Source organism: Falco punctatus, assembly GCF_963210335.1.
Source record: "Falco punctatus genome assembly, chromosome: 8".
In the NCBI taxonomy this organism is placed as follows: domain Eukaryota; kingdom Metazoa; phylum Chordata; class Aves; order Falconiformes; family Falconidae; genus Falco; species Falco punctatus.
In genome coordinates, this window is record NC_137588.1 from 34,874,313 (window position 1) to 34,893,645 (window position 19,333).

General features: G+C 39.9%; 1 protein-coding gene across 1 annotated transcript in view; it reads right to left on the minus strand.

The window, feature by feature from the left end:
• Nucleotides 1-5,744: 5,744 nt before the first annotated feature.
• Nucleotides 5,745-19,333, minus strand: part of ACTR3 (actin related protein 3) — a 32,760-nt gene continuing 19,171 nt past the window's right edge. The window contains exons 3-12 of the mRNA XM_080399672.1: nucleotides 16,704-16,828; nucleotides 16,056-16,166; nucleotides 14,414-14,509; nucleotides 13,705-13,812; nucleotides 11,445-11,588; nucleotides 10,534-10,707; nucleotides 9,683-9,775; nucleotides 9,110-9,235; nucleotides 7,073-7,156; nucleotides 5,745-6,658 (exon numbers count right to left, since the gene is read on the minus strand). Coding sequence (XP_080255798.1) covers nucleotides 6,563-6,658; nucleotides 7,073-7,156; nucleotides 9,110-9,235; nucleotides 9,683-9,775; nucleotides 10,534-10,707; nucleotides 11,445-11,588; nucleotides 13,705-13,812; nucleotides 14,414-14,509; nucleotides 16,056-16,166; nucleotides 16,704-16,828 — 1,157 coding nt within the window. The 3' untranslated portion in view covers nucleotides 5,745-6,562. The remainder of the gene's footprint in view (nucleotides 6,659-7,072; nucleotides 7,157-9,109; nucleotides 9,236-9,682; nucleotides 9,776-10,533; nucleotides 10,708-11,444; nucleotides 11,589-13,704; nucleotides 13,813-14,413; nucleotides 14,510-16,055; nucleotides 16,167-16,703; nucleotides 16,829-19,333) is intronic.

The following is a 19,333-nucleotide window of genomic DNA, read 5'->3' on the forward strand; positions in this document are numbered from 1 at the left end:
AACGTGCCAAAATGTTCATCCTATGTGGAAAATGACATGATTATCAGGCAGTAAACTTAAACAGTACTATCCTGCCAGCTGGCAGCAGGGCCACGCTCACAAAATGAAGAGATGAGCCTAAACTGACTTGGCAGTGACCTTAGATGTATTGTCAGTGCAGCTGCATGAAAATACAAGTTTTTAACCACACAGAGCCAATTAAATCTGGAGTCCTACTTTGTCTAGCGGAGTAAAATTAAACTCCTGGAGATTGGAAAAGTGAGCCAAGTTCAGGCAGGGTGGTGAGACACCTTTAAGTGTTCCTTGCCATTTTCTGTGCAGAAATAGCACTGCATCAGGTCACCCAGCAGTCACCAGGACAATGAAAGTATGAGCCTCATTTATAAAATAGTTTAGGCTGGAAAAGATCTTTAAGATCATTAAATCCAACTGTTAACCCAGGGCTGCCAAGGCCACCACTAAACCATGTCCCTAAGCACCGCATCTACGTGTTTTTTTAACACCTCCAGGCATAGTGATTCCACCACCTCCCCGGGCGGCCTGTCCCAGGGCTTGGTCACCCCTTCGGGGAAGAAACTTTCCCCAGTCTCCAACCTCAACCTCCCCCGGGGCAACCCGAGGCCGGTCCCCCCTGCCCTGTGGCTCGTTCCCCGGGAGAAGAGCCCGACCCCCCCTGCCCACAGCCCCTGCCGGGCAGTCGAGGGGGCGATAAGGTCTCCCCTCAGCCTCCCCCTCTCCGGGCCAAACCCCCCCGGCTCCCCCAGCCGCTCCTCACCAGCCTCGTGCCCCAGCCCCTTCCCCAGCCCCCTGCCCGGCTCTGGGCACGCTCCAGCCCCCCACGTCCCCCCTGCGCTGAGGGGCCCGCACCTGGCACAGGGGCCGAGGGGCGGCCGCGCCGGGGCCCGGCACCGGGGCCATACTCCGCTGCACTCAGCGCCGCTCCTCGGGCTCAGCCGTCCGGCCGGTCTCGTACCCCACACAGAACGCGCCCGCCCCAGCCACGGCGGCCGGTTCCTCCGGGAGATGCTGCGGGAGAGCCTGGCAAAGGCTTTACGAAGGCCCAGGCACACCCCCCAGCCCCCCCCGCGCCCGCTGAGGGACTCTCCCTGTCACAGGAGGAGATCGGGGTCCCCGGCAGGACCCGCCCTCCATAACCCCGCGCCGGCTGGGCCGGATCCCCCGGCTGTCCCGCACGTGCCGCGGGATGGCGCTCGGGGGGCTCTGCCCCGGCACCTGCCCCGGCACCGAGGTCAGGCTGACAGGCCCGCGGCTCCCCGGATCCCCCCTCCCGCCGGTGGGGTCACCCTGGCTGACCCCCAGCCTGCCGGGACCCCCCGGTGAGCCAGGGCTGCTGGTAAATGGCTGGCGGCGGCGGGGTGAGCGCTCACCCAGCTCCCTCAGCACCCTCGGGGGGTCCCATCCGGCCCCACAGACCTGTGTGTGTCCGAGGGGTGCAGCCGGCCGCTGGCCATTTCCCCTGGGGTTATGGGGGCTTCATCCTGCTCCCCGTCCCTGCCTTCCAGCGCAGGGGCTGGTACCTGGAGAACAACTGGTCTCGCTATAAAAGACTGAGGCAAAGGCGGCATAAAGTACCTCCGCCTTTTCCTCATCCTTTGTCACTATGTTTCCCCCTGCATCCAGTACAGGATGGAGATTCTTCTTAGCCCTGTTGCTAATGTTTTTTTCGAAAAAAAGAAAAAAACCTTTTACAGCAGTAGCCAGATTAAGTTCTAGTTGGGCTTTGGCTCTTCTAATTTTCTCCCTGCATAACCTCACGACATCCCTGTAGCCCTCCAGCGTTGCCTGCCCCTTCTTCCAAAGGACATAAACTCTCCTTCTCCCCCCAGTTCCAGCCAAAGCTCTGTTCAGCCAGGCCGGTCTTCTTCCCTGCTGGCTCATCTTCTGGTGCATGGGATTGGCTTGCTCCTGCACCATTAAGATTTCCTTCCTGAAGAACGTCCAGCCTTCCTGGACTCCTTTGCCCTTCAGGGCAGCCTCCCAGGGGACTCTGTCAGCCAGGCTCCTAGACAGGCCAAACGTAGCTTCCTACCATCAGTCCTGTTAAATCCTCCATTACAGAATAAGCACAGTGACTGTGTGGCTCATTTAGTGATTAATAAGGACACCAACACAGCCATTTTGCCACTTCACATTTTTACACGTGTTTTGGATGCTTCCAACTCCGTCAGCCACCCTGTCCCACCGCCACAGCTCCGCCCTGGCTGGGCACTGGGAGAGGAGGGACTTACAGCTGTGTGCTGCATCCATCCCCAGCCAGGTTATCCATTTCACTTGTTTCAAAGAAACATGGAGAGATCAGGTAAAGGATTTTATGTATTCTTGGGATGCTGGGATTTTTTAAACAGAGAAAAAAACAGCTAAATTTGTACACAGGTGCAAATTGTAATTGCCTTCTTTATGTAACCTGCCCAATAACGAGCCTTGGGAGAAAAAAAAAGTATCATTTAATTCTAACCTTTTGTTCGTTTATTTTTTATTTAAACACTTGCTTTTGCAATTAACCTCTTGGATGCTTTAAACCCAATCCAACACAGAGCAACAATGGCAGGCACAAACTCAATGAGAGCAGAGGGTTCTTCTGAAATTGCCTTTCATTCACACTGTACAATGTCTGCTTTACACAATCCCTGGGATGACCTACCCACGGGATGCTCAGCCCTTCCACCACCTCACCAGCAATGGCAGCTCAGAGTCAGACCTGGTGTTACAGGTGCAGAACACTGATGTGAACTATTCCCAAAGAGTTATTCCCAGTATGCAAGCCCGAGTATCGTATCTGTGTGTTTAAGTGCTGACCACTCCATTCAGTCCAAGTGATTAATGGGAGCTGCTCATATAGTACCCTAACACACCAGAAATCAGCCATGGCTGTACACCTTCTCTGAAATGGTATCTACAATATTAAAAAAAAAAAAAACAAAACAAAAAAAACACCAACCAAAACCCACCACATTGCAAAGACTCCCCCTTACTTCATCCTATGAGAAGCTTAACACCACTTTAAATTACAGCTACAAGGGTACTTTCCCCTTCTTCCTCTTCTACATAAATAACTAATAGAAGCAACTTTCTTGGAGCCATGGGAACATGAACACATATTGGAACAAATAAGTATAACAAAAGACTAACCTCTGACATCCCTGATCTTGTGATTAACATGCACGTAGCTGGATAAAACTGTACCTGTCTCACCTAAGCAAGTCAGACAACATATGGGCTGCTCAGCAGCACTTAGGTCACACATACCAACTCTTCCAAGCGCTGAGGTCCATCGCTGAGACAACACTGCAACAAACACAGCTTCTCTTTGGAGCATAAGACTTCTAGTTCTGTACACAGGATAAGAGAGTTTTATGCAGAAGGTGCCTAAAATCACACTGTTCTGGGCTGCTTAGCTGTTTTTATTCAGTTTTTGCAGCAGGGATCCCCCAACCTAGGAAAAATACAACCACCAACCTCCTGGCCTTACTCCTGAACATACCAAATTCATGATGAAAACCCTGGTGGCACCTGAGCTTCCTGCATTGAATACAGCTGGAATGCAAAACCCATCTTCTATCACAAGTGGCAGCAGCTCCCACTCATACCAACAGCTTTCTTGCTCAAATGTCAACTCATCCTCCCATTGAAGAGCTCATATATGAGCTGGCTTGTTTCCTTGACTTACCACAACTATCTGCTAACCCGGTTACGACTGCACCAGATACAGCCCAGCTCTGGAGTGCTCCCCACCACGAGGCAGTGCATACTCCTGTAAAACACCAACCCAACACAGCTGCCTGAAGCAGCAAGTCTGTTGGACATGGTTCCCTCGCAATGCAGCCTGTTTTTTCCTATTCTCCCTCCCCTCTCCTGCAAGATCCCAACTGTCAAAACACAGTCCATGAGAATTTCCTGTCTCTTTTACGCACCATACCCAAGGACAGCTAAATTCTGAATATTTACAGCCTGCCCGGAGCAGCTGTGCGTGCCCCATCCCTGGCAGTGCTCAAGACCAGGCTGGACGGGGCTTTGAGCAGCCTGGGCTGGTGGGGGGTGTCCCTGCCCATGGCAGGGGGTTGGAACTTGATGGTCTTTAAGGTCCCTTCCAACCCAAACCGTTCTGTGATATTTGGATGCCACCACTCTAATTCAGACAGCTGTTCTTGCAGAGCACACCCACCCAGCACCCAAGCCCAGGGCATCTCAACAAATTACAGCCTGTAAAGGATCTGTAGGAAAGCAGATTTGCTTAAAGGGAGTCTCACCCCCAAGTGTCTCTCGGCTCCTCCCCAAATCATCCGTGACACTCACTCGGCTCCTGCACCCCAGCCCCCAGCCCCTGGGCTCCTTGCACATCAACTGCATTCTGCTGGTGCCTTTTCACAGACTGCCTCAGCTCCTCCAAGATGCAACAACAGAGGCCTGAATGCAACAACAAAAGGAAATGGGGGAAACACACACCCAATCTGTGTTCCAGCAGATCCACAAACCAGAGTTACGATTACATCTAGGGCCAGCTGCAGTACAGCTTTCAGTGAATACAGACCAGGCCCGTCCTTCAGCTAAGACGCGTGCCCTCCACACCTATACATTCTGTGCATCTCCGCACATAATCCTAGAGATCTACATACAGCTGTGTGTGACAAGAACCAGTATTCACTCCTTTTCTTTACATTTCCTCACTACACTCCGTTTATCAAGACTTTTTGAGTTTTTTCAAGTGAATTTCTAAGGTTCTAGTTTCTAGAGGGGAAAAAACTTATCTTCAGGTCATTGCAGTGCATCAAGAAATCCAGCCGCTAGGGTATGACACAGTTGCAAACTAGAGGATCGTTGGAAAAGCACAGCTTACATTAGCTTCTTCATTTTACACATATTTGCCTACTGGTCTTTCTTACATATGAATCAGTGAGCAGTTCTGACTCAAAAAAGTCACTATTTGAAAAACTCTAAAAAAAACTTTTTTTTACTGATAGGGAGATGTCGATAATAATAGTTTTGTAATACCATTATTTAACATTTTCTTGTTTGTACCAAAGTTCTATTCAATTCCAGCATGTGAAGTTTTATAATGCCTGCTGTAAAAATAGTTTCCCATATTTATCTTTGTTTTGGAATCTCATCTACCATGCTTTGAAGCAACTAGAAGCTCTGACACATGGTAAGTTTCTCTGGAAAAAAAACAACAACTCTGCAGCACCTTTACAACTCAGAAGAAACAAAGAGATCTCCCTCTTGTGGTCTTCTGTGTAAACAACCTTAACTACATTCGTGAGTTCAGAAGCGTCTAAAGAAGAGGTTTCTTTCATCAAATATTAACAGAAATTTTAAGTAATTCCATTCAATATATGAAGCGTTCTTCCTAGAAAGAATGAGAAAGAGATTGTTTTCACTTTATTTTTATCTACATGGTATTTTCTCTCAGAAAAACCACAGAGATTTAAAATGCAGTGCTGTCTCTTGTATGCCATGACTCAAAAGAAAGTGGTGGGAAAAAAAGTTACAGAACAAAGTAGATTAACAAACCTAACAATGGAGGAGATGTTAGGTTTATATAGGTAAGTGCTATCTAGATGAACATATAAACTGCAGTTCTAAAACGCTCATACTTCAGTTTACACAATGCACATAACGATCTCTACCTTACAGATCAATCTTACTCTTCAAAAGCCACAGCGGATATGTAGGAACCCATGCTCACAACTTCCCATGTAATAAGATTAACAAGTCTGACACAAACATAAAAAGAAATTTTGTGCCTTTATTGGAATGGTGTTAGGCTTTAAATACACCAATTTTGATAACCTGATTATTTGGTTTAATTAGAAATGACACTACAGAACTGCAATACTGGTCCAACAGTCTTGTCTTTACTTTTTTTTTTTTTCTTTTTTTAAGCAAGAGATAGTATGAAAATGCACCAAGTAATCAGAAAGCACTAGCAGGCATCAGTTAATCCAAGATACTAGCTTCTTAGTTCCAAAAGCACTCGCGCTGCATGGAACCCAGGATTTAGACTGGTCATGATTTGCAAGAACTAGTTGCATGACTCATGACTTTTTTTGTTTTTTAAATTTGCTTTCAAGTTGGTCACTGGTAATTTTTTTTTTCCTCAAATAATACAGCTTCTTTAATTCATATTTTTCCTCAAAGTATAAAAAAGTATGAAATATAAACAAGCTCCTGCATTGCACCCATGAAAGGGTACAATGGAAGCATTAGAGAGCTGACTATCTACACACCATCAAATCCCGTCAAATCTTGGATAATTCATTAATATACAAAATATCAGGGCACAGAAAGAACTAAAATCCACTTATTTGTTTTGTTACGCACAGGTTCAAATAATCAATCTAAAGAAAAAATGTGATCATTTTGGCTTTCCACTACATCCGCATGTTGAGACACTTACTAAAATAATCCTGCTTAATTGTGTTTGGTCTTTTACTTATTGTCAAGTCATGTTTGTTATCTTAATACCAGCCATCAGACAAACAAGTTATCAGAAAGACTCTTCCTCCTCCCCACCTCCCTATCCCTGACCCCTCTGAGGTCAGCTTTAAGACATGACTCCAAACACAGGGTTGTGACGACAGATGCTAGGACCAATCTCTTCATAATCTTTTTTGGTATGGCATACTTGGTAGAATTCAGGCTGTAAAGGGAAGGGGGGGAAAAAAAAAAAAGATTAGTCAATGGTACATACACCTTATTTGAACAATAGCAACATATATGTAGCAAATGGAAAAAGAAAACCAAATACTTGAAGGTCCTGAAATTACTATTACATCACGCGTGGCTGAACACCAATGCAAACAATGTATTTCACCACAGAACTAAAATGCACTATTTAACAACCCACACAAAGTTGTAATTCAGCAGTCATTTGCTCTTTCAAATCTTTAAAGTCTAATGCAAAAACTTCAAAAGGGGATGGGGAGGGCGTATTTCCTACCTGAGACCTATCACAAATCCCCCAACCGCAGTTAATATGAAGTGAAGGAGAGATGAGAACTCCAAAAGCATCGCCAGAATGACTAAAGCATGCTCAGCTTTATAGCTAACTTACTGTGGAAGCCAGCATTGATCCTCCAAACCAAACAGCGTATCTTTGCATATGGTGTGTAATGACTTGTACATCAATGGGCTTAGGCTATAAAAGGGGGGGAAAAATCCAAAAGGAATACATTAAAAATCACTTTTGCTGGTAAAAATTAGGTCTTTAAGAAGAGTGTATACTCCAAGTTACTTTTCACAAATTATTTTCTTAAATGCTGGGTATGTAAATTTGCAATTACAGCATCAGATTTTCTCCTGTACAATCCAGACTAAGAAATAGCTCTTGCTTATAAATTGCCGGTTACCTACTTTATCAGACATTAAGAGATACTTGCATTCACACCAATTTTCTCCCAAGAGCTCCGCTACAGTGTTCCTCTCCAGTTATCCACATTCTATTTTCTGCTGAATTTCTTGAGGGACTATTTATGCAGTTGTAAGAACAGACACATACTACTTAAGCCCTTTAAAAAACACACACTTTAGAAAGCTAGGTTTCATGTCATTATTTTAACAAAGCATCTGTGGCAGATTGAAAGTTTATCTAGGACCAATACAGTCACAGTCATGCTTTTTAAAACTACCTTTGTTCCAGTTAGCCCATTTCCCTCCATATCCACACAAACCTTCATTCCTTACTTGTGCTTATCAAAAATGTCAGCGTACATAAGTTTCAAAAAAAGAGCAATTTGTTTATTCCAATAGAACCTGCTGAAAACTGAACAATTTGAAATCATTTGTAATATCATTTGCAAAATTCAAGCCAGTGATTACTTGCAATGCCTAGTACTCTGAAGGAGGAAGAATTGCAGCAGATTTCCTTATTCATATCCTGCTTCCTTAGTAAGTGATAGAAGTCTAGTAAGGAGAACCGAGAATAAACTAGGTTACTTGAATCAGAGAACCACATACAGCTGAAATTTCAGAGTTGTGTACACAGCATATTATGAAGCTCTACACGGGGGGGGTTTAAGGATTGTTTGAGCTCATCTAGCTAGATAACTACTAAAAAATAAATGAGGAAAATCACTTCAATCTTGCCTAAAAAGGAAAAAAAACACAAAGTAATTTTTGTCTCTGATGGTATCTTTTATGTATGCAGACTCAACATAAAAAATGCAGAAGTTCGATCAGAGGTCAAAAGTAGAAAGAACATAAATTAAGCATCATGCAGCTTAGTGAAGTACAGTCACTTCATAGGATTATAGGGTAATATAGGTGGGAAAGGACCCCCAGCATGTCTCTAATTCAGCCTCCTGCTCAAAGCAGGAAGTCAGCTATGAGGTCGGGGGAACTTTTATCCACCCAAATCTCAAAAACGTTCAGGAATGGAGACCGCACAACCTCTCCATGCAGCCTGTTCCAATGCCCAATCATCCTCAAAATGAAAAAGTTTTTCCTTTCCATTCATCCAAGCTGAATGTCTTTTGTCTCAATTTTTATCTGCTGTCTCTCACATGCCCACCCCTTGAGTACTGTCAAGGGCCTAGTCCCACTTTCTCAACCTTCGCACATATACTGAGGGGCTGCTATTAGGACTCCCAAAGCCTTCTCTTCTCTCAGCAAGCCAGTTCCCTCATCCTTTCCTCATAAGACAAGTGCTCCAGTCCTATGACTACCCAAGGTGGCTCAACAATGAGCTTGCTCCATCTCTTTTATTATCTTTCGAGTTCAAAAGACTGAGGATGATGATTTGCACAAGAGCAGCTGGGGAATGGCCAGCTGCTTTTACGTAACAGGCACAAGTCCCATCCTTCCATCAGATGCAACTGATTTAGCTGAATAGTAAGGGACAGGCAGCACAAGTGCATACCTGGGGAAACAGCACTCTAGCTTCCTACAATGAAGAGATTATATAAATATTTTCCAATACCAGTCTACAATCCTCTGCAACATACGAATTTCTGAAAAGCTTCTATAAGAACTCTACATGAAAATAAAGACATTTCAACAAACAAAATCATCATCGCAATACATTATTTTCACATTTTCCAGGTTACAAGGGACAGAAAGATGCTTGTTAAACGCATTAGCTGCAAGAACTAACCTTCAGTCTGCCACCACTAAGTTCTTCGCTAAGTTTCAGTCTGGCGTCAACAGTCCTTTTCAAGTCTCGCTGTAAACGACGACCAAAGTCCCTGAACATGGTTGAGCCTCCAGAGAGGACAATATTCTGTTTTGAGTAACAAAAATTATTAACCACGTCTGGAAATAGTGAAATATTAAACGTAGTTTTAAAAACTACAGTTAGCAGGTAGGCTTTTACTTTAAGTTTTAAATTATCTAACACTTAAGCATGACAGAACATGAATTCACAAAGACCGTGTGACATTAAAATTGGCTGTGCTTTAAAATCCATTTGTATCTTTGTACATTTCCTTCACTCAGATTTATGTTTCCCTTATTTATTTTTGTTTTACATAGGAGTTTGAGTAATGAAACATCATATTCTGAAAAAGCGTAAGCGAACAACATAAACCAATCTACACAATGGACTCACTTCTGGAAAAATGATTTTGTTGTTAGTTGTTGTTTTTTTAAATAGTTTCAAATACATATTTCAGTATGAAGTACAATCCTTCTAAGACAAGTATTAAAAAAATTTATTATAGCTACTGACCTTATACAGAGGACGTCTAACATCAATAGGACAATTCTGAATAACTTCATCTACTACTTCTGAGATTGGTTGCGTAAAGTCTGGATTAGCAAACTACAATCAAGAAAAAAAATCAACATAAGTCAACATGTAGGATCACATATTGCAAAGGAAAGGGAAGAAAGAAAATGGGGAGATCCATCCTATTATACTAGAGATGTCATGAAAACTAACATAATAGTTGTTAGCTGTTTTTACTGCCATTTATAAAAGGTGTGAAAGACTAATAAACCTAAAGTATCTACTTTGCCAGCTGTTCTCTTAGATAGTTTTTGTTAACTGTTAACAGGTCAAAGAATACCTGCCCTTCCAAGATGCTGAGCACTACAGCAAACCAGTGTAACACGACAAAGCCTGCAACAGCAGAATGTAGAGGGAGTGGGGGCAGGGGGGAAGGCTTTATTCCCTTTTATTTTTTCCCAACAGTAGAAGACAGAGGATATAAAGGCAAAATGGCAGCTTATTTAGAAAGTTGACTTTTCAAGAGACAGCTACGAGAACAGGGTACAACATGGTGAGACCTGGAAATTCTTTTAAGAATTGCAAGAAGATGATCTGGGTCAGTAATTCATTTGCTTAAAAAAATTCAAATATAATACTTTTGTTTAGGTATCAACCTGTATTTGTACAAAGATCACTAGCAGTCAAGAATCAAAACTACGCTGACTTACTACAATAGTTGGTACCTGTTTAGAAATAAGGATAAATGAAGTTGGGATAACTACTTCTTTACAAGTTTGCAAATACTATTTACATGCTACCATCTAAAACGCACCTATGCCAGAAAGTGTAGGCAATTCAAACCCACTTACCTCAGGATGGAAGAAGATCTCTGGCCCCAGGAATCTCTCATAGCCAACATCAATAGTAAATTCTTTCTTTGAGATAGCATTAATTCCAGTATACTGTTTAATCCACTTTGTACCATCTGTGTCATACTTGTTAAATTCTTTTACTAAGTCAGGGCAAACATAACTAAAGCGTTCCTGAAAATTGAATATGTACAGTTAGAAGTATCTTAAGTATAGCAGAGAAGATGGTACGAACTTTAACAAAAAGTGTAGTAATTTAAACTTTTAAGAATAAGAGTTTTAAATTGGCAGATACAGAATAGGGCTCAAAAATGGCTGAACTGACATTTACTGTATACAGTTAGATAATGGCTCTGCTACTACAAATCATTCTTGTGCAGCACTGAAAGCAGCATATCTTGCTGAGCTAAATTACTTCTCTTCTATTTTTCCTCTAAACTTCTAAGATGGAGAGAAATGAGTTCTAAAGTATACTGAAGAATTGCCATAGAAACAAGGTTTAAGAGTACTTTAAGCTGAATGTCTTTCAGAATAGCTTCGTACTACAAAAAAGAACATACCAACATTCAGAAAGAATAAAAGCATAATTACAGCTCTTTATATTACACATCCCACCAAGAACATTTCCTACTGAATATTACAATAATAATAACAGTAATAATAAGGGAGAGGATGAAAAAGGGGAGGCTACAAGTAAAGGGTGAAATTCTAGGCCAAAATGAGTACGACCCAACGGTGTACCTTAAGTTTAAGACATTTCATGTTATTATACTATTTAGACATTTTTATATAATTTAGAAACACAGCGCCTTTACTTGGAAGAGCAATGATTTTAAGAGATTGTTATCTTTTAAAAACAGATATCAAGCTCTGACCTACCGTAACATTAACATCTGCAATGTTCACATTACCTTCACTGCTTTAGCTGTTTCCAAGGATTGTTCAGGAGGAATTCCTACTTCTCGCTCCCTCAGCAACTGCTGAATGAAGTATGTTATATCTCGCCCAGCAATTGGAATGTGTTTGATACAGCTGCCAATCACGTATCCTTCAGCCTGTAAATAAAATTAATTGGGAGAAAGATACTGACAAGAACTTCTTTCACCAAAGCCTAGGAAGGGAGAGAAAAAGACATGGAGTCTAAACTCCTATTTGCTACCTTGATTATGATTATGAGACTGAAGTCCTTTAAAGACTGATTCATTTAATTACCAGAAACCCAATTCTTCAGTAGCCTTATTTCACCTGTTAAAAGTGTTTCACTTTGCATTGGTTTATAACTCTTACAAGGTTAGGAGGAACAGAGAGGTCACTAGTACATAAGGCAGACAAATAGCTATACTCACTATTCCTTGGCCTTTATTTTCTCTTCAAAATGAGGTTACTCTTACCAAAAAGGTCAAGGAACCTTGTATCGTGAAATATTATTTTAGAATAAATGATGTGGCTCTGCAGTCACAGCCACTGATGTAAGATGTTAACAATCCACATGAACCAAAATTAATTTTCTGAAAGCAGGGAGAAAATGCATCATTTCAGCACATTAATTGAGAGTGCTTAGAACATCAGACTCGCCCACACTCATCCATCAGTCTACCCTTCTAAATCACACTTGTCCTGGGAGCCAGTATTAGGGCATTAAAAATATCTGGTCTAAATGCAGAAACCGAAAATGTTCAAGACTGTCCTTCAACCCCACCAGACCTGCTACATCTGAAAAGATAAATCAAAATATTGCACTAATATGAAATCCTCAAAGTTTCCTATATGGGCCTTATGTTCATACAAAATGTTTTTTCTAACACAGAAAATAATAAAGTCATAAAAAACATACCACTATTCTTAGCTTCACTACAGAGATAACTGTTTGTTATTTCTTTTTTATTACAAAAGCAGAACACTATTGCTGTCAATTTGTTCAACTTCTTTAAAAAATCCAGAAATCAAGCAAATGTCATTCTGGAAAAGAGCTTAATGCTTCAAGCAATATAGAATACCTCTACTTTTATTTCAGGTAAAAAAACCAAACCTGCAAATCGGGCAATGTTCAACTGTTTTAATGACAATTTGAACTACTAAGTACAATAAAAATAAGTTTACCTATAGAAGGTTTGAAATGTCAATTGTTCCCTTCATCTTATTAAAAATATGCCATCTTGGATGAACGGACTGAATAAAGATTTAGCCACTGTATTCCACCAAGATTAGTAAGAAATCGCTACATCACAGCATATGTTTGACCACCACCAATGCTACTATTTGGTATAACAACTCAATTTTAAAAACTGAGGTTACTGTGGCATGATAAAGCTTTGTATAGATTTTAAACTTAAAAATTACAATCTAACATCATTTTGAAAAGAAAAATGCATCTGGTGTGTAGATATTCATTTAACTTCCCAAGGGAAGACAGCCAGAGAGGTATCTATTTCAAGTGGCTGGTAATAATAATACTATGAAGTATTCCAATTACAGAATTTAAAATATGTAGCTTTGTGAAAGGAAATACACACCTACAGCAAAATCAGTAATTTGACAGTTAAGAAACTGCAGCTGTAAATGTTAATTATTTAATAAAACATCGTATGATCATATTTTTAGCAAGCAACTTGATACATCAGAAGAGATTTTCAACATTAATTAACCTCAGGGTTAACTTTTTTCCAGGTCAGGTCAGAACATTTTTCTTGTATCACTGATGCACAATTGCATGTTACTAAACGTTGGTCAACAGGTGGAGAAAAACTGTAAACATACTACATCTGCCCTCAAATATTCTTTATTATTTATTTTATATACGAACTGAACAAAAAAACTCCCAACTTTTTGGACTATTGTGAAGAGCATACTCGCTTTCACCAGCAAAATAAACTGGAAATATGCTAAAGCAATACAGTTTCATTGATCACTTAGTGTGGCCTTGACAAGCCACTTTTTAAGGTAAGTCACTGAAAGGCAATATGCCCTGACAAATTCAGGGTGCACAGAAGTTGTTTGAGAGTTACTGCACTACAAAATAAACAGAAACCCATACCCACAACCCTGGAAATTATCTGACATCTCTGAAGATTCCTAGCTATAGTTCAGCCTGTGTAGGTGTAAATTTCAGAAAAGTTACAGGACAAGCTGTTCCCCCGTGAAATTGTTTCTGTATTTTTGATGTATACTTACCACAGGAATAACATGAGTGACACCATCACCACTGTCTATAACTGTGCCAGTCAGTGTTCGTTCTCCTACTTGTCTTGACGTCCAAGATGCAGCTAAGGCAAGGACAGCCTTGTAAAAAAAAAAAAATATATATGCGAAAACCAAATCTTAATAGCAGCACTGCACTGCAGATCCCACCTTCCATTGCCTCTCCCAACAACACCCAGAATGACACCCTCATGATAATTTACAGCATGAGAACTGATTTAGTAATATTTATATAGGTGTACACAACAGCTTATGAAAAGGAGAGTCCATAAATGTAGTTTTTGACTCCCGCCCAACACTTGTTTAGCCATGATCAAAAATCTTCTTTGCTACTTCATATTGAGAGGGATGCAATTCTTGGCCTAATACCCTTACTATGATGTGGTGTGTTGGTTTGTTTTGGGTTTTTTTCTTTTCAGTTTGTTTTTTTATTATTATTATTTATGATGCAACAACTATTATATTCTACTCCTTAGAGGCTGCCTTCTATAGGGGTAACAGAGGAACAGTCCCTACCTAACAGGCCACAGAATCAATGTGTATCAAAAACACACGGTGGTGAAACTGCTAACGAGAAGCACCTAAAAGTACTCCAAGCACCACTCATACAGTTCTCATAGTGAAATTAATTTTAGCTCAAGGAGAAATACTGTAGCTCTAACTTTCAACAGAACTGCCTTACCTGAACAGCAATATATAGCCCTGGAACATTGAAAGACTCGAACATGATTTCAGCAGTATATTCTCTATTTTCGGGAGTATTTAATGGAGGCTCAGTCTGCGAGACAAAAAAACCCCAAGTTTTACTTACATTAAAATCAAACACTTGACTTTTAAACAAAACAAAAAATACCATTAAATCCTAAGTTTTGAAAGATGAGTCATTCAACAAGAATAGCGTATAAAAATAGTTATGTGCAAAGGGTGCTTTTAAAGGCAAATGGTGCAATTAAGAAAATCTAGAAACGCCTCTGATAATAGTAGAATTTATGCAGACTGCATTGCAAAAACGTGATTATTTGAGTGAAAACAAACGCAATAAAAATGTTATAGTAATTACCGCTTAAGAATTTACATCCAAGGCCCCTTTTGTGGGTTGGTTAGCTGCTTAAAACTTTTGATTACACTTGAAAGAACCAAGGACTATCAATGTAAACATGTCAAAGGATGCAGTTTAGCACATTTTAAAAAATGACAATTATTTTAAAATTTTCTCAGTGATTCATTAAAGAAAAAAACCTGGTTTTCCTCAGAAGGCAATCAACTATAAAACAAATTGATATGATCAGCTGTAGAAATGTACTCAACAGAGAAGATAACAACAACATACAATACACTATGATAGTATGCTATCATTTTCATTAAAATAACAAATATACTTAATATTAAGTCTCTCCTCTGAAACAGCATTTTACATAGTGCTACAGAGTATTTGAGAAAAAATTATCACTCTTCCATTGTGTCAACTATGTAATAGAAGGGTAAAAAGGAGGAGCCAGACTCTTCACAAAGGTAACTGACAAAGGGCTATAGAGACAAACATGGGAAATCCTAAGGAAGTATTAGGAAGGGGAAAAAGGTAACATGAGGGTGGTCAAATCGTGGAAAAGAGACCCAGAGCTGTTATGGCACCTTAACCCTTGGAGATATTCACAGCCTGGCTGCACATAGCCTTGAGCAACTGGACCTAATTAGACCTGCCTCAAGAAAACGGTTACATTAGATGTTCTTTAACAAGTATGGCCAACACCTCTAATTCCAAACTTGTTATATAAATGTCACACTAAAACCAATTGCTTATTTCAACATTTAAAATAAATACTAAGGAATAGCAGATGCTTGAGAACAACACTGATATTAATTCAGATCTAATCTGCCCAAATATGACAATCAATCCTTTCAATTTCACAGAAAATGAAAGACAAAATTCACTGTCTAGACACATTATCCAGGTGGCAGCACTGCAAAAGAACAAAATAATTGCAATTATGGAGAGTCAAAATACACACATACCTTTTCACCTCAAAAATGTAAAGCAGATCATTGAATTCAGTGGATAAATAATAGAAAAAAAGTGGTGATGACGACACAACTTGCAGGAAAATGAGAAGAGAATAGAAAGAAGTTTGCAGCCCAGACACTGACATCTTTAGAAAGTTAAAGAACTTGGATGGGATAAGCCAGGTCAGGAAAGTTCCGGGTAATTTATATTTACTTTAGTTTTCAAGCTAAGCATATTCACATTCAAGAATTATTACATAAATTAGCACAAACATTCTTACTAGTCATATGCAATTTCTTAAGTAGGACATAATTTTACCTACCAAAAGAAAATAATGATCCTCGGGTTCTGCCCTTAGATACTTAAAGATTACTTGCTCCATAAACCTCTCCATCAAGTCCCAGTCTTCAACTATACCATGGCGGATGGGCCACTGTTGCAGAGGAGTATCAAAATATAATTGGAACCAAAAGAAAAAAAAAAAAAAAATATTTGTGTTTTCAAATTATCTACATATGCAAGAAACCTTGCATTAGGTTTTCCTTGTTCTGATCTGACACCTATTCAAAATTCAGACTCCAACCTTAAATAGCAGAGACAATACATTGCACTTTTCTCAGTACAACAGAATGGTTGTAATAAACTGGTTTCCCCAATCCCAGTATCCTGACTGATGTTGCTGATAGAAGATGCCATGGAATATGAAAGAATGTGGTATTTCTGCTTAACACTCTCCCAGCCTCCCTTCACTTCAATAGGAATATATATATTTTCACCTACCATTTTCCAAATTCCCACAGGCTCCTAAAGGTCAACAAAACTAACAACAAACCTTATTTTCCATTAAAACAGAGTTAACAAGAAAACAAGATTAACGTTAATTCAAAAGCATTCTTAAGTAGCTGTTTACTGTATAGCTGATGCTTTCTAAAGAGTACTGGAAAATTGTTTTAAATGTTTCTCTTAATACCTTGGTTGCATAAGTTGGTTTTTCTATTGCTTCATCCCCGATAAAGAAGTCTAAATCATCAACACCTTTCAAAACCCTCCTCTGTGCTTGATCGACCACTTTTGCCGATTCTTTGATAGCAATACCTTTAACAGAACACAAACAATATTGTAGATTATATATTCCACACTGAAAAAGGAAAACATTCAAAAACAGGAACACATTGTATTATTCATTCTTTGTTTCAGGCATAAGCACAGAAAAGCTAAATAAAACACAGATATTTTGAATTCCAACTGTAGGTAAACATCATTCGGATTTATAAAGCAACACAACACAGACCTAAATATAGATGTAATTGTTAAGACATTCAACATGCAATCAGGGAGATAAAATGTAGAAAGAATAAAAAGATAGGGCCTACAGATTTAATTTTATTCAACAAGTATGCTAATTTTCTGCACACTCAGCTGCTAATAATAATAATAATAAAATAAGAATGTAGTTGTAGAAGTTGTATAAAGAGCAAGAAAGAAATCTTGTTGCCATTATATAAATGGATGTTTTACTTCACTTGCACCAGTTTGATTTCTTGGCTAGTGAAACTGATATGGTACACAAAAGGGACTGAAGAGCAATTAAAGAAGCAAAAAACGTACAAAAGGCAGGAAGGAAGGAGTAGGAGAAAAGGTAAGGCATACAGAAAAAGCAAACAGATACAAAAGGAGTGTTTTTTAAAGGACAGAAGTTCTTGTGGCCACATGATGCACCTTTAGATTCTTTAAAACTGATTTTCACAAAGTCTACATTTAATTTCTCCCTTTAAAACCTACTCCTATCTATCATTAAGAATAGGATGAGGAATATAATTTAAGAAAGACTATAAATCTCCCCTTCACTTTAAGAAATAACTAGCAAAAATTAAGAGCTTGTATCTTGGCAATTTATTCCTTCCAAGATAATTACTCATCATAAATAAAGCAAAAAGTTTTATCAGAAAAAAACTGGCTAAGGCTAAACACAAGACCCTGGAAAGGTGGACCGGCAATTAGTTTTCACAGGAACACAGATGTTCCTTTCCCTCATCTTTTGCATCAGCCCCCTGGCTACCAGGACTGCTGTCCCGGCAATACCGGCTGGTTGGTTTTTTTTTTTCTTCAGGTCTTACTAATTGCCTTTAAATGCAATCTTTTACTCAAATAAGTAAATTCATATCTATAAGCAGCATTAACATCAGCCTCAATTATTCAAAGATCACGATCTAAAAGCTGTCAAAGGCAGATTTATTTTTCTAATTCTCACCCTCAGGAAGAAGTTCCGTTTGCTCACAACTAAGATTAAAAAAAAAGCTAAAAAACCAGCTGCTGCAGCCCCAAGCCCATTGGACACAGGGCAGCAGAGTCAGAGGAACTGGAAATCAATAACACACTAGGGCAAAGCGCTGTTAGTTCACTGATGCTCCCCATTCCTTCTCCTTTCTCTTCCCATAAAGGACAACAAAAGCAGAGCTGTGTGGCCAGAGAAACTAAAAAGTTAAACGTTATGAAAGACTGAACAGGATAAAACAGAAGGCATTATTTTGGGCTCCTCAGGAAGAAAACTGAATCATCCTGCAACTTCTGTAGCAGCTTACAGGAGAGCAGAGAGGAAGTCGAATAGCATGGGGGGGTCGATAAGAAGCAGAAGCTCAAATCGCGGGGAAGGAGATGTCGCAAGACCAGCATTTGCTGCAAGTGACAAGAAGAACCTTGCCAAGTATTTTTCAGGTCATCATTACAGAGCTCACACATCTGGGGAATTTTTTTCTGTCCAGATGCACATTATCTTCAAGAATTTTCAAGTAAAATACCATCGCTTGCCACAGGATTATAGAAACTTTCACGTCAAAGCGGTTTCACACTGTTACGAGCCTAAAACAAGATGCACACTCTCAATATTTTGCTGACCTTGGGACTAACCTGTTCAGTCATGGGTTTGAAAATCAGAAATGAGAAGGAAACAACCTGAATCAAGAATTATATCCTGAAAATACCAACAGGGAAATAAATATTACTGAAACCAGAGCTAAGCTACCACAGTGTCTGAAGATGGGCAGCACTCCAGCGGTATCTCACAGCATTTGCCTTTGGTTTGCTTGGCACAAGAATTAAGAGCCTTAAGAAAAAAAGAGGACATACTTGCATCAAATCCATTTTTGTGCTTAACCACGACTCAGGCTATCTTTTTCTTTTTTTCTTTTAAAAATAAAAGGCCACCTAGTAAAGTAAAGAAAGGGCCACCTAACATGTAAACCAAGATAAATACTGCATAATGGAAAGAAGTTGACTCCTATTTTAACATATAGCAGGAAAAAAGGATTAAATGAATAAAAATCAAGCAAAATTAACAATCCGCTAAGATCTAAAAGGCAGCCTGGGAAGAAAGCGGTGACCCCAAGTCTCTTAAAAATACCTGGCCCAATATATTCTCATTTACTTCATTTTTCAAGCAAGTATTTATCATCTCTACAGAAGCATATTCAGAATTAAATCAAGAACACACATAAGGAGATAAAAATTTGTTAAGAGCAGGAGTGAATAAGATAAGCAGCAAATAAAGGCAGAAGGAATGCTGCTCAAACCTGTTTGACAGCAAATGTTTTTTACACAATC